The sequence below is a fragment of the Phaenicophaeus curvirostris genome, chromosome 12 (genome assembly GCF_032191515.1).
Source record: "Phaenicophaeus curvirostris isolate KB17595 chromosome 12, BPBGC_Pcur_1.0, whole genome shotgun sequence".
NCBI classification, from domain to species: domain Eukaryota; kingdom Metazoa; phylum Chordata; class Aves; order Cuculiformes; family Cuculidae; genus Phaenicophaeus; species Phaenicophaeus curvirostris.
Window position 1 is genome coordinate 7,156,986 of NC_091403.1, and position 15,836 is coordinate 7,172,821.

At 38.2% G+C, this 15,836-nt stretch overlaps 1 protein-coding gene across 2 annotated transcripts in view; it reads left to right on the forward strand.

Annotated features, from left to right (window-relative positions):
* The window catches only part of ADAMTSL3 (ADAMTS like 3), a 174,706-nt gene that overhangs the window by 23,400 nt on the left and 135,470 nt on the right, over positions 1-15,836 (forward strand). For both annotated transcript variants that reach the window (XR_011338244.1, XM_069866435.1), the window contains exon 2: positions 776-895. Coding sequence is in view for 1 of the 2 variants with exons in the window: in XM_069866435.1 (XP_069722536.1) it covers positions 776-895 (120 nt within the window). In the remaining variant the exon portion in view is untranslated. The remainder of the gene's footprint in view (positions 1-775; positions 896-15,836) is intronic.

Sequence of the window (15,836 nt, forward strand, 5' to 3'; positions counted from 1 at the left end):
TGGTCTAGACGTGTTGTTTGCAAGCTATTTCTAGTTCGTATGAAGATTGCTTGATTTAAAACAAGCATGTTAATCTAATGCTGTCACAAATGATGGGGTTTACAGTCTGAGAAGCTGACAGCTTCTGTGCAGAACAGAGGAAGCAAAAGCAATGTAAGCTTCTCCGGACCCATGCTGTGAATTAGTGTCATCTGCTTTTTATGAGATAAGTTGTGAGCTTTAGAAAGTGAACTTAGTGCAAAGGAGGAACTGCAGAAGGTCTTACCTTCTTTTTCCACCACAAACTGGTTAAGTTATATAGATTGCTTTTGAAATCTCTAGTTTTCTGTCACTGAGGTTACACACCTATATTTGAAAGTGTTTTAGCCAACAGTCTGGAAACTGGTCCATGGCAACTTCTAGCATGTAAAATTACTGTGTATATGTCAAAATATTTCAAACGGTTTAATTAAACCCCATTTCTTCTTTGCAGTAATATCTTCCTGTGGGATAGAAAAGTAATTAATTGTGTTATGGTTTCATAGGATACCCTACTTGGAAGAGGCTTGACTAGATGAGCTCTCAACACATCTTCCAGGCTGTCTTATTCTATAATTCTATGTCTTTGTATCTTCATCTAAAAATAGACTGTATTTAACCAAAAGCCTAGTATCTGTAGCAACCTGTGAGTGTCTGAAGTTCATTTCTGGTCTTTGTAATTATATGCATAGAGTTCTTTGAAATTTTGACTTACGTTTGTAGTAGCTGTAATGTGACCTTTCTGAATCTCTTACAGGCAAGAGCAGAGCAATCCCAAGGTGCATACTTCTTGCCTGAGTTTGCACTTTCTCCACAGGGGAGTTTTCTTGAGGATACCACGGGGGAACAATTCCTCACTTACCGTTATGATGACCAGGTCAGTATGTCATATGTGAAAATGATAGATTGTCACGTTCATGTAACTTTGAGATATAGGTAACTGTGAAACAAAATAAAACACGAAGTGTGCATTATGTTTTGAAAACACGTCAAATTTATAGCTAATTGAATGATTACACAATATACGAAATGAAAAATAAGGCTTTTAAACGTAGAAATAATAAAGCAAAACCACTTACAGAAAATATTATTATGATGTAGTAGGGATGAACGCAAAAATGTTTTAGTGATGTATTAACAGATGTTTATAGTTAGGTCTGTAAAATGTGTAGAACTAGAGGTAATTGTCCTTTTTCTGTGAATCGTTTGACCTATCTTGAATTGTTGTTTGGATTTTTTTTCATGGGTAAATCAGTGTAAGGCTGATCCTGCATTTCTTAGCTTTTGAAAAGTCAGCACATTTTATTGGTTCATGAAGTTTTGAGTTATAAAGAAACAAATGCAAGGTGTAATAATGAATGAAGCAAAGTGTTTAGAAAACAACAATTTATGTATTTTAAAGTTAAAGATCTTTAATGCTTTCTCCAGACCCATACAAACATTATGTTAAATGTGGAATATAGATATCCATGTAAAGAGAGCAACGTGAAGGAAATGCTGTTAATCTTGGCAAAAGATCTAAAGCAAACCTAGGAAATGTGTGGCATGCTGTGGAAATTTACTCATAACACAATGTGTTCCAGAAGTCAGTTGAACTTGACATCAAAACTGTCTGAATTACATTCATAGACACTTACAGTATGTTTCTTAATGTAAGAGGAGGGAATTTGTTAGGCAATGCTCCCTGTGAAAGTGAGAGAAGAGGCAAGCTTGCCCTGCAGTCACAAGGTGTATGCTTCTCTCAAATGACTGGCAGCTTTATTTTGAAAGATGGTCTCCTTGCAGGAGCTACTTTGTGAAATATAGTTTGCACATCACTTCTCTGAAGAGAGAAGAGAACTGAGATAAATTTATTGAAGTTTTAGACTGAGTGTTCTTTATAGCAAGACAAAAGGAAACGGAAAAGATCAAATGGAAAGCACTCTCAGCTACTGTAAGTTATTTGAATTTGGCTTAAATATGTTCACAATAATTCATACTTTCACTACCATGGAGGGTCTTGATTGTCAGCAGAAAAAGTACTTAGATACGATGTCCTCTGGACAGAACACCTAGAAAAGCTATAATGTACAGGAGAGTAAAATGCAGCTGCAACCCAGGCTGCATTTCATAGAATCATAGAATCACCAGGTTGGAAGAGACCCACCGGATCATTGAGTCCAACCATTCCTATCAAACACTAAACCATTCTCCTTAGCACCTCATCCACCCGTGCCTTAAACACCTCCAGGGAAGGTGACTCAACCACCTCCCTGGGCAGCCTGTTCCAGTTCCCAATGACCCTTTCTGTAAAGAATTTTTTCCTAATGTCCAGCCTAAATCTCCCCTGGCGGAGCTTGAGGCCATTCCTTCTTGTCCTGTCCCCTGTCACTTGGGAGAAGAGGCCAGCACCCTCCTCTCCACACCCTCCTTTCAGGCAGTTGTAGAGAGCAATGAGGTCTCCCCTCAGCCTCCTCTTCTCCAGGCTAAACACCCCCAGCTCTCTCAGCCGCTCCTCACAAGGCCTGTTCTCCAGCCCCTTCACCAGCTTTGTTGCTCTTCTCTGGACTCTCTCCAGAGCCTCAACATCCTTCTTGTGGTGAGGGGCCCAGAACTGAACACAGGATTCGAGGAGCGGTCTCACCAGTGCCGAGTACAGAGGGAGAAGAACCTCCCTGGCCCTGCTGGTCACGCCGTTTCTGATCCAAGCCAAGATGACATTGGCCTTCTTGGCCACCTGGGCCCCTGCTGGCTCATGTTCAGTCGCTGTCAACCAACACCCGCAGGTCCATCTCCTCCAGGCAGCTTTCTAGACAGACTTCTCCTATTTAATGACAGTAGTTGAAATATCCAGTAAAAGTTATATGTTTTGATCAAAATAGTTTGCATTAAGTGGAAAGATGATAAATATAACAGAGGATTAGTCTTAGTCTTTGAAGAGACTGTTTGGGCTGTGTGAATAGCAGGGCTGATTGGAGAGGAAAAAAAATACCCCCACTGCAAACATCTCAAATACCAGCACAAGCACTATAGAGAAGCCAGTTCTAAGCTCAATTCCATTTGATGGAAAGTTTTTTTATTAATTCCATTGGGATCTGAATAAGATCTGTGGTATGATCAGCTTCTGTTCTTTCACAAATGTGATTCAGCTTTGAAGCCTTACAGACACTTACTGAGCAGTATGAAATGAAGTTTGATTTCTTGGAACTCAAAGTTGGGCTAAAATATCAGATTGTTGAAAGTAAAAGCAATGGTATTTGTAGTTGTTTCTTTTGAAAGGAAATGCAGTCCTTAAGCATTATTTATTAAAAAAATATAAATATGTTGAATGCAGATGGGAACTGATCTCTATCTCTAGTTTACCTTTCTGCAAGCAAACCAAGAATTCTTAAGCAAATACAAAGATTATTATCCTTTACTTTCTAGGACATTACTAACAGGATTATAATAATGTACAGTGATGATTTGTTTATGCATTTACTACAATTTTCGTGAAAAACTCATAGGGTCAATCTGAGCCAGAGAACTTTTTCTTATTTTGTGTTTCATTCTACTCTTTCATATGACATTTAGTCTATGAATGGAAGGAAATCTTAAACCAGATAGTGAAAATCTTTCATGAGGTAATTTTTTTGATTTTTGTAAGCTGATGTAGATGAGCTTGATATGTGGTAGCTGTGATAAGAATATGCAGATTAATAAAAAGGGAAATGTATTTACATTGAAAGGCCGCTTTTAATTGTCTAATGTTTTCAATATGGAAATGGAATTGGTATAGGAAGGTTGCCACATAATACAAAAAACCACAGTAGTAGTGTCTTCTCACACACCTTAATTTCAGGAATTTACTTTCTTTAAAAAGAAAGGGGTCCTGGTGTTCCTGTATGTCCTAAGTCACATTATTTTAGTCAAAAATTGGCAATGTTAAATAACCTTGTACACCTCATTACAACAAAATAAGAGATCAGTCTCACCTGATCTGGTGTGATGATGAAGACTCCATTTGTATTCATGGAAGGGAGCAGAATAGATAAAAGTGAAGAGGAGTTCCTAAGTCTGTGGCATGGAGGTGGGATAAGAAAGTGGGTCACACTCTCTGTTCTTTCAGCTAGCCAGCAAGAGATCCAGACCCCTGCAGGAAAAGTGATCCTTCTGTATCTTCCCAAGTGTGCCCTTCCCCCCTTGTACTGTTCTTCCTATCCAGGCCAATAAAGTTTCCAGTTTGTTGGGATATATGGATATTATTTTTATATAGCATCATCATCGTCATGATCCAAAATTAGTTTCCTTACATTCTCCAAACACAGGAATGTTTCAAAGGGGTTTTCTTTGGCTGTTTGTGTGATATTTTTCAAGCACAGAGCCAGTTTAATCAGGATCATTCATTCCTTTGTTAGTAAGTAATCTCAGTAAAATAGAACTAGCTGTTACTTAAATATTCAAAAGTATTTGCTATCTGAAAAGACAAGCTTACAGTTTGAAATGGAAGATGAGTAAATATTAATGGGAACACACTGTACTCTGTTCTAGCTGAGCAAAATTACATATGGATTCATGTTGTACATGCAAGATAGTACATTTTGTTCTGGTTTAATCTGGCAGTACTGTGCTCTCATTTTTGTGCAGGATTGCACTAACCCCTTTGCGTATTCAGTTGCTATGTGTGTACTTAAGAATTACATGCAGATGAAGTTCTTTGGCTAGGTATTTTAAAAATTTAGTGACTATATTTCTTTTTTTTACCTTTGCTGTAACTATATAAGAAAATACCTTGTAGGACCTGATGAGATGTTGCCACCGTTTTTTGCTTAAGTGACATCTGCGCAAAAGGGTACGTGATAGTTTTGACACTTTACTGCTTTATCTTCAGGGAAAAAGAAAAAGTCGTTCATAAATGCTTTGGAGGGCTTCTGAAGAACAGAAATAGATAAATGTTTACATTGAGCATTTTCTTACAGCTTCTGCATTGTTGAGCAAGCTATGTCTTGCATCAGTATATTGCATGCTGCATTTCTAAAATTCTACTGAGTCAATGTGATTTAAATCTATCTTAGTACCAAACAGATTTTGATATGTAGCCAAAGACTTCATTTGCCATTAGAAATCAGAGACTAAAAAAAATATGCCCCTCTTCTATCATTCTTGAATGAATATGTAAGTAATAGTCCTTAAAATGAATATATAAGTAATAGTCCTTCCCTTAACATTGAGATATGAGTTGAACCTTGCCATAAGGAATAGTTTCCTAGTTTTCTTTCTGATTTCTTTTGGCTTTTCACCTTTTAATCTACTACAAGGAATTTTTTTTTTTCTTTTCCAGAATAGTAGTAGTACTGGAAAGCTTTCTTGCAGAAATAAAATGTTCTTGTTTTCTGACACTTAAGGTATTGCTTCCAAGTATTAAAACCATTCCATATGACAGACCACCAACAAGGACAGCAGTGAAACCTTGGTTGGGTTGAATATGTATGAAGTACCTTTTCACTTTGGCTGGCTAAGAGAGCACTTGTGAGGTGGGGGAAGGAAAGAAAAAGGCAGAAGAGGTTATCTTCTTTTAAGTGAGAAAATGTTTGCTTGACCACTTAGCTTTCTAGCTAACCCTGCTTCTTCTGAATTATGATGTTTACCAATTTAAAGTCATAACAAGGAAGCCCTGGTTCTGGAATTAGACATGGCACTGAGTAGTTGAATCTTGGCAAAGCAATATAGTGTTTCTAAACAAACCCTTTTTTGAAAAAAATGTGGTCAGGAAGAGTGGTAAATATTGGCATCTTGAAACCACCCAGCAAGCAATTAAAATAATGAAAATCTGGACTTTCAGACTTGCGAGTGTTTAGATATGTGAGGTAAGGTAGAAACCAGTAAGTCTGTTTTCAACTAGATGTGCAAGTTTGCAACACACAGGCTGGGGCTGATGCAGTTCTAATAATTAGAATTCTTTGGGTTTTATGGAAAAGACTGCTATAAAGTGAATGGCAAAAGAGAGTAAATATTCTGATAGGTGCCTTGTCCTATGCTATGAGAAATACTCTGGCTTAGCTTCTGCTTTTTTGGGGCAGAGGGAGAAGGATTGTATTTTAGATGTTAGTTCAAAAAAAAAAGAAGGTAGTGGAACCCAGGATCTGGATTTCACCCCTAGTTTCTTCTCACCTGCTTTCCCCACTCCACCTGCTGCTGTTTGCCATCCTCTCTGCCCTGCCTGTGGAACTGTATGAGAGTCACAGCCTGGTTTTTAGGATCAGCTGCTTGCTGGCTTCTCCTACCAGTCTTGAGTCCTTTTCTTCTACTGCCAACTAGTTTGCATGTAAATTAACAGTGAAATTGAGCTAGAGATTTTTTGGGCTTGTAGATGAGTCATGTAAGGGACAAGCTTATTTCAAATTAACACAGCAGTGAGGACAAGCTCTGATGCTGAAAAAGAAGTAAGATTTGTAGTCAGCAGCACTCTTGCTATCCAAGTGCATAGGATCCAGCACTCTCCTTTTGAGAAGGAGCCAGAAACTTGTGTTACACTGTGACATGACATTTTTGTTGATACCGTGAGGAAGCATTCAGAACTTTTACAAAGACTTAACATCTTGAATCTCAATGTCTAGCTCTTTATGAAAGATTCTTTTTCAAGTGAAACAAGCTGTTTGCAAGTGGGCATACACTGTTTCAGGTGTTCTCCTGCAATGCAATCCTCCCACTGTTGAAGGCTGCTGGGTAGTTTCGTTTGTGTGTTCTGAGATGGAGCAGATGGACTGAATTTTGTGTAAAGCAGCACAGGTGCAACTGCTAGTACTTGGTGACCTGAATTTCAGCATTATGTTAGAAATGATTCTCTTCAGCTGAGTAAGAGGCTGACTGTGCAGTCCTTAGCCAGCCAGTGCGCTGACACTGGAAGAACACAAATCCCACTGCCTTGAATCTTGCATGTAGTTCCCTTCATTTAACTGGGACATCTTGTATAATTACAAATGATGTCAGGTGTGTGGTGCACCATGCTAATCCTACAGATGTTAATAACAAGGTTTAAATCACATTCAAAGTTTAGAGCCATGTGTTTGTACATCTGAGTGAAGATAAATTGCATCATTTGGTGTCTCTGTGGAAAATGAACTGAAGGTGATATTAGGTGCTCTCTAATATTTTCAATTATTTTCGTGTTTTTTTGATACTTTTATTTTCTGTTTGCAGATTTAATTTGGGCCTTTTTTTAAGGTACGTTTTTATTAAAAATATTACTTGGATGAGGAAATTAACTCTAATCAAGTGAAATGTGTTTCTGATTTAGAGTGGGAGGCAGGGATTAAGAGCAAATGAAAACTACTTACAACTTCAGGCAAAATTACTCTTACAGAGACTGGTACTGCCTACTCAGTAGGCATAATCCTAATCAAACAATACTTTTATTTAGGCCAATTCCTACTGCAAGTGCGTGACTAGCATATGCGCAGGTAATTATATCATTAGTGATATATTCTTGTGTGCAGTAGCTTGCTTAGTGAACTGAAAACTGGTTTGACATACTTTTGTTTACTGGCAAACTGAATGGGGAATTGGCACTTTAAAAGCTCCAAATAACATTTTAAAGTTAAAGTTGTTTTGTTCAGAGAAAATAGTGGAACTGTGTGCGGTACATTTTTTCTTTATGCACGAAGAACTGCAGACTTCCTTGTTTTGTTTGTACAACTGCATTGGTCCCGACCCTGCCAAAGATTTCTGCAGGTAAATCATACTTACAGAAGCCAGTAGTTCTTCACCTCGTGCAGGATGAGTGCCTTCACAGGGAATCTGTAATAATACAATTTCTGCAGCAAACACATTTTGTATCATTTCAGTTTGGATCAAATACCTGCTATGAGGCTGTAATCCTATTCCACTAAATTCTATGGTAAAACTCATTGGCCTGGATCCTTAGTCCTTCTGTGGTGGTGATAGTACTGGCTTTGGCAGCTGGCAGATGACTCCCAGGTAGCAGAAGCAGCGCTTCATTTCTAAGTGTCTCCCCCTAAAATGACTTCTCAAGGAAGAGAGAAGACTGGACCTAGACTTTGAGGTGTTTCTGTTATTCCTGGTCCACTTGGTGCTGGATAGATACTGAGGCTGCCCTTGTGGGTGGTGAAAAGCTATACAGGGATGGATGCATAAAGCTTTGCTATCCACCCCTGCTTGGGGTGGTATTGAGAGCCAGTTGGACTCAGCATGTGACTGAGACCACTGGCTTGGGTGGAGAGATGATTTGGATCAGAGGAGATACCTATTTGTAGGGATTAAATGAGAAATACTAAGGAGTGTCATTTCTACCAATGGAAAATAGAACTTAATTGTTAAAATGCATTATTTTCTGGTCTTTTTACTTGCTTCCTTGGACATTTCTTTGGGACCACAGTTACATGTCTGTTCAGTTTGAGGTTTGTCTGTATAAAGTGCCTTGTTTTTATAGTGTCTCTGCCATGCACATTTTTCATAAAGGATTGAATTTTCTTACCTCATGTTCAATGTCTCATCTTCTGAGGGTTTCAGTTAAGAGTTTTTCCAAGCATGTTTTTCAGTTCCTAGCAATAGAGTTAAGGTCTTTTATTCCCCCCACCCCCACTAGAAGCAGGGGGAAGGGTGTGTACTTGGGCAAGTGTTCTACTGTAAAGTCCTTAACTTATTTCTGCTACAGCGAACTAGTAATAAGATACCTGATGAAATGAATTAACAATACACAGAAATTCTTTACTGGAGACCAATGATTAAATTGCGAGACTGATACAACATAATGGGAATTTCCTGCTGACCTCAAGCCTCCAGTGCACCCCCAGCAGCTGGCACATGCACTTATCCAAGAATTTTGGCATTGATAAAGGCTTAGCTTTAGACTTCTAAATTAAGACTGAAAGGTCTGGAGGTAGCAGAAATGGTCCCATACTTACACAGCTCTGACACACCACTGCTATCATCTATCAATAGGAGTTTGCTGAGATATAGTAGAGGAGTGCTTCTAAAACAAAAAGATATTTTTCAAGTACAGTAGAAAACACAATGCTTGGAACTGGAAAGCCGTTCTTCAGATTACACATGAAAGAGGATGTTTTAGGCTGATAAAGCCCAATGGTGAATGAATCAATTTATTTACTTAATGAAAATACATTTAGAACCAAGTCTTTTCACTGATCTTGGTCAAGACCAGAATGGATTGTATTTAGTTTTTCAATAATATAGGTAAACATATTGAACTTCTCAAGCTGTTCACAACTTCTGTTAAATTTTGCACAAATGAAGATAAAATTCTTGTGTTGCTGAATTGTTCATGAAGGATGAATGGAATTTTTATTCTTCTGTGCTTCTTCTGTCATTGCATAACATTAAAAGACCCATGACAGTTTATAGCAGTTTCTTTCTTTTAGTATGGAAAGCCTCAATGCAAAAATAACAGAAACTTCAGTTTATACTGGCTCTGACGTAATGCTGAGCAAAGTGCTTGCTTGATAAAACGAATCATTCTATGTAAGGTGCTTTGGATATAATTCTGTGTTGTTTTGCAGGGCAGTGGGTAATTTAAATGGAATTTACGTTGTAGAGCATGTGGATAACATCCCTCACATCCTTGACAGTCATTCCTTAAGGCCTGTCCAGCATAGGAAACAGATTTATAGTAAAGGTCAGATATCGCACTAAACTTTGAGTGGAGATATATGCGAATCTAAATATCTTCCAATTTGTATGCCACTAATGTGGAAGATGCATTGAAAATCCTTTTTTAAAAAACGTGCATATCTTGGCTTTCTTTCTAGTAATAGTTAAAATGGTTCTTGATATCATTAGCACTTGCATAATGAACTGGCCTCGGGACAGCTAAAGAACAATCCATCTGCCACTGCAGAAAGTTATTTCACTTTACACTTTTTTGAAATAACTGTTAGCATTGCCACTAAACCTAATATATTTCTGCTGACTATGAGACTTCAAAAGGTATTTGCTCACACAAAAGAAAATTGCTTGCATTAATCACCAATTTTGGCTTTAGCAGCAAAAGTGGTAAATGTAGGTTCTTGAGAGGATCACTGCTTACGAATTTATTTATTATTTTCAGAGCTTAGAAAGTGTTACAGGTTGTGATACTGTATGATCTGAAGCCTTTTAATGCTCCTAATATGAAACAAAATGTACCAGGCTTCACAACACGCATTAATAATGTACTGTTGATATAGTGACAAAATAAGGGGACTCTTGTATTTCCCAGCTTTCAGCAACTGTCTTTTCTGATATCTAATTAAAATAAAAGTGTGTTTATGTAGTGTAATCAAGTGATCCAACCACAGTGTGGCCAGGAAGGGCAGGAGCTGTTATCCTTTGGTGACTGGATTCTAAATCTTTGTGGTTTTATAAACAACTGTCTCAGTTTGCCAAGGGAAGTTATGACCTTGTTATTTGGTATGTTAGGAGACTGATAAGGTAGTGATTGATGAAAAGGAAGAAGGTCAAATATCTCTTAACAAAGGAAAACACAGTTTTTCATTGTATTTGTTACAGAAAGCAGAACTGATTTGCAGGGCAGGTCATAGGATGGCCAAGAATGATTCTGCTTCAGGATCATAACAAAGCTGGGTAGAATAAATAGTATAGGAAATAGTGTCCCTCACATCAATTTGGCTTTAAAAAAAAAATAGGAGTACATGCATATTTCAGAGAGGTAGAAGTAGCTGTAATCCCCAATTAGCATCCTGATGCAGTGTTCTCAGCGTGTCAGGCTGCATGTGTGGATTCCCACCAGCACTGTTGCTCAGCCAAGCCTTGGAGGCTTATCAACGCTTGACTTAAACGTAAAGTGGACAAACATGGTTTTCAGAAACAGAACTGGGAGAGTGTTCTACATTAAGGTAGTAATAAAGTATATGGCATTTATTATTCATTCTTTCATATTGTGAAAGCTCAGAGAATGTTTTTCTTCTGCCGTTGTTTTATGTATGGAAGTTACTTGCTATTTTTTTTTTTTGGCCTAAAAATATTTCTTATTTTCTAATCTCTCTTTAAACCATTACTCCCTGAAAACCACTGGAGCTTTGGGTGCAATTTTCAGTATGCAGGATGTCCTGGGAATGTCAATAGATCTTTTGGCATGTCTGAAACTATTTACCAGAAATAAATGTTTGCATGTGATTTGAGGCGGTGGTTTTAGGTGCTCAAGGCTCTAAGTGTTTAGTGTGGTCTTTGGTAAAGAGTAGTGCTATATTTGAACACCAGCCTTCAGTATTTTAGTGTATTTGACAGAAATTGTAGGTCCCTCCTTTTGTAGAATAACTGGTAAATCAAATATTCTTTTAATTGTGTTTTTTTTTCCCCCACGCTTTCCTTTAGACAGGCAACTGTTAAGTGGATTCTTGGTCTAGAAGGAGTGGCAGTCAGAACTCTAAGAACTAGAAACAATCTGGACTTCTTTCAGTACTCTGAGGCTATTAGACTTGACATCTTGCCACTTAAGCCTGTGCAATCTAGCTTTATAAAAATATCTTATTGCTAGTAAAATTTATCTTTTTTCTTTATCATGCTATGAGGGGAAGTATCTTAGTGCTTTGATGGTATAAAACTTTCTTTAGTTAACATTTTTGTGTTGCTTAGCAGAAAAAGGACTTTAAGAAAGGCACAGAAGCTTTAGCTGGTTTGTAGGTTTATTAATAGTAATAATGCTGCTGCATGATATCGTATGTTTTTGTAGGTTTTAAAATAGTACTTGGGAGATGGTTGCAATTGTAAATACGAGATATGTTCTTCACCTGATTATTTATGTGTTAGTCTAAAAATCATAGTGATTTCAATAGACTTTAGGTCAGGCCTTCAGTTCAGTGTTCGGGACTTTTATTTTCGAAGTTGGTGTCAAAAAGTTGGGTGAAGACTTGCTGTACAGTAAATTTTTATTGATTTGAACTAACTGCTGGCAGATCTAGTGAGAATCACTGAATTTTTCATGATTTATACAAGCAAAGCTGTTCATACACCATGAATGCTGAAATGAATTCTGTTTTTGAACTATTTGATATATTTCATTAATGATAGTTTACTCAAATCATATCAAAAAGTATTGACAAAATGTGGTTTACTATTCCACTCCCATGCTCCATCTTTGCTAAAACATGTACCGTGCAGGCCAAGGATCTTCCTTTGTCTAGGTGTTCTAGTTTTGTATGGTATAAATTTGAAGAAACAAGCTGTGCTCCTTCAGACAGCTCATATAATGACTCATAACATCAAACAACATATGGCAGAATACCTTTTTTGTTACAGCATTTGAAAAAGACTTAACAATGCATCATTTTTACTTGCAAGAAATTAGTGCATTGGCTTGTGTGTTTTTTTGATGTTACTAATACATGAGGTAAAAAGTTTAAGTATCAGACTGTAAACCATGAAATGTTACCACCTTTGAGTGCTGGCTTCAGTGGTAACGACTTGCCTTAGGGTAGTATTGCATTCTAATATATGAGTCAGAATTATATCCTAAGTATCTTATTTGAGTAATAGGGCTAACTTTTAAACTTGCCCTGCTCTTTTTATTCTGTTTTGAAAAAGAATTTGTTCTTTTGCAGATATTTTTATACCTTACAGTGAACTTGCCAGTTAATGTTCGTTTCTCTTGTGCTCCTTCAATGTTGAGACTATAGGATAGTCTGGTTTTCTCATATTTTCAGCTTTGCATTCTAATGAATGTGAGTCAAAAGGAGGGTGAAAATATTTATGAATAGTCTCTTTTCGACTGCAGTTAAGCGACTTACTCTTAATTAAGGTTATTGCCCAGACATTCATTTTGAAAAGGATGTCTGTAGAGGTGCAAAATAGATTATCGTTCTTCTAAGACAGAACTGTAATTGAAATGGTCTGTAATTTGCTATCCAAGAGATGAAGGTCTTGCATACTGAAGGGAGGTTCTGCTGGAAGCACCATGAACTCTGAGAATTGGTTCTACATATGTTTGTTAATATTATGGTGAGTGTGGACAGAAAATATGGAACACTGTCTAGAGCAGTAGGATAGATGACCTCTCTTGCACAGACCTTACAGTCTAGGGCCCAAACACTTATGCACACGCATAACTTAATTCTTGTGAGGACTCCCATCTACGTCAGTGAACTGCCCACATAAGTAAAGATGCATATGTGCAAAAGTGTTGGCAGGATCAGAGCCTTGTTTCCAGCTCTGTTCTTTGAAATTCCACGCTTAAACTTCTGTAAGACCCTAAAGAGAGAGAAGCCCTTGGGAAGATCTGAACATCTCCTGTTCATGCTGCAGTGAGTGGAAGTTGAAATAATTTGTGTAATATGATGGGGCCAACAGGTCTTTCTCTTTCATAGCTCAGATGTGTACGGATTTAATAACTCCCATTACTACGGTGTTGTCATAAAGCTTACCATGAATTGCAATCAGTCTAGTTTACATTTTAAGCACTACTTTTTCTTAAATGAGGGGCTTGAAACCATTTTTGCAGATTGACGACATCAGAAGATTTTCCAACTTAATGAAAAAACCCAAATGACCACGTAATATTTTCAAAGGACAGACTGATGGAGGCTGGCCTCTTGTCAGAAAAATAGTGTATGAATTAACTGTGCTATGTTATGATTTAATTTAAAATTAACTTACGGTTTGTTGACAACATTCATATTTCATAGAATAGGTGTAGGGTGCAAGTTTTCTGTATTTCCTACCATGAAGAAAAAAAACCATTAACTCTGACATCTGTTTTTAGCACTTTCCTTCATATTTTTGGATGAATGCCTGGCAAAAGCTGGAAAGCGACTAAGAGATCAACCAAAGATGGCCTAAGGGCCTGTTCCCAGCTGGTACGACATCTGGAATGTTATATATAGTGGATAAAGTCGGAGTTGTAGTTTAATAAGATTGGTATTCAAGCATTCGGCCTACAGCAAAGGAAAGGACAGCGAAGCTGACAGTGTGCGTGGTGCATAATACGTCAAGGTGTCTGAAATATAATTTGCTGGGTTTTCACTTTCATTTTGGCAGATCCTTTATGCTTATATATAAACTTTCATCTAGTATTGTTTTGAACCCTTACAAAATAAAAAGTGAAGTCATATTGGTATTATATCCAGAATCTTATCTTTTCACTAAGCTTACAGTATGTCTGGATTTCTTTCTTTTTGTCTTAGGAAAAAAGTCCTAAAGACAGATTTTTATGAGCTGACTAGAAATAACTTAAGCTGCTACCTTTGCAAATTTTAAGTATATGCAGTCTTTTACAGTGAAGATTTTACAGAATCATAAACTGTTCAGGAATCTGGACTTGTGCTGAAAGGAACCATACTTGCAAGATTTATGTCTCAGAAGGCCTGTTGTGGTTTTTTTTTTTTATATTTAGAGTTTAGCTAATCTTCTGACTGTCTAATCTCCAAACTGAAATTAAATGTGTTTCTAGACAAGCCCAACAAAGTTGCAGGCAGGGATCAGTGGAGAGCCACCTGCTTACAACAGCTCTCAACAGGGTGATGCTAGGTCAAAAAAATGAGCTGAAGGCGATTTCTGTTTGCAGCCCTGTAACTGCGCTGATTGGATAATGTGCTTGCAAGTCCCTCTACCTTTGAGTTGTCTTTTTGTCTCTCGATATGCAGTGAGTGTTGCATACATTTTGCATTGCAGCCTGGAAAAGGATATCATCTGTCTCATAGGGTGATGAGCAAATCAATTTACCTGACTGGGGCAAGGCTGCATCTGGGAGAGGCTGCTGAGGCGTCTCTGTGTAGGGCTGTGCTGTTCTGCACAGGATCCCATTCTGTTTTGCTGCTCTGTGGCCTTCTCTCTCTGATCTGCATCTCTCCAGTAAGATGCTGGAGCAGGGGGGAGTCCATGAAACTGGACTGCTAATCACAGAATCACAGAATAACCAGGTTGGAAGAGACCCACCGGATCATCGAGTCCAACCATTCCTATCAAACACTAAACCATGTCCCTTAGCACCTCGTCCACCCGTGCCTTAAACACCTCCAGGGAAGGTGACTCAACCACCTCCCTGGGCAGCCTGTTCCAGTGCCCAATGACCCTTTCTGTAAAGAATTTTTTCCTAACGTCCAGCCTAAACCTCCCCTGGCGGAGCTTGAGGCCATTCCCTCTTGTCCTGTCCCCTGTCACTTGGAAGAAGAGGCCAGCACCCTCCTCTCTACAACCTCCTTTCAGGTAGCAATGAGGTCTCCCCTCAGCCTCCTCTTCTCCAGGCTAAATAACCCCAGCTCTCTTAGTGTGTAAGTCATGGGACTGTGGCAAGGGAGCGTGAAGTGGAGGAGGGTGTAGTGTGTTCAGAGTGACAGGGCTGTGATGGATAGAGAGGGGCATAATGTAAGGTCTTACTCCTCTGTTTTGTTTTTTTTAAAAGGACTTGATAATTCCTCAGCACATTGTGGTTATTTCTATATTAATTATTACTATGCAAGATCTTGTAGGTGAAGACAAGGTACTTGCATATTATTTGGCCGGAGACCAAAAGAGTCTAGGAGGATTTGGTTGTAGAGTGGGAGGAGAGATGACTTTTGCAGCTGCACTTTGGTAGCAGTTTAGATGTGGAGGTTGGGAGGCCAGATCTTAAATGACTGCGGCTGACAAGGAGAAAGCTGGTTGGTGTGCAGGGTAGTGTCAGTAATTGCTCTTTAGTTGCTGGGTATGTCAACAAAATCTTACTAAACTTGTGTGTGGGGTGCAGGTATGTGCATGTAGTGCAACTGAAGCTTAAGAGGCTGAGATCATACTAAACAAGAACGGCATAGGCTGTTTGTTCCACAGTAAAACTAAAAAGGTAGAACTATTTAGTTGTTTTGTGTAGGAAAACAGAAAAAAAGGGCTGATTACCTTGCAAATCTTGTTACTGT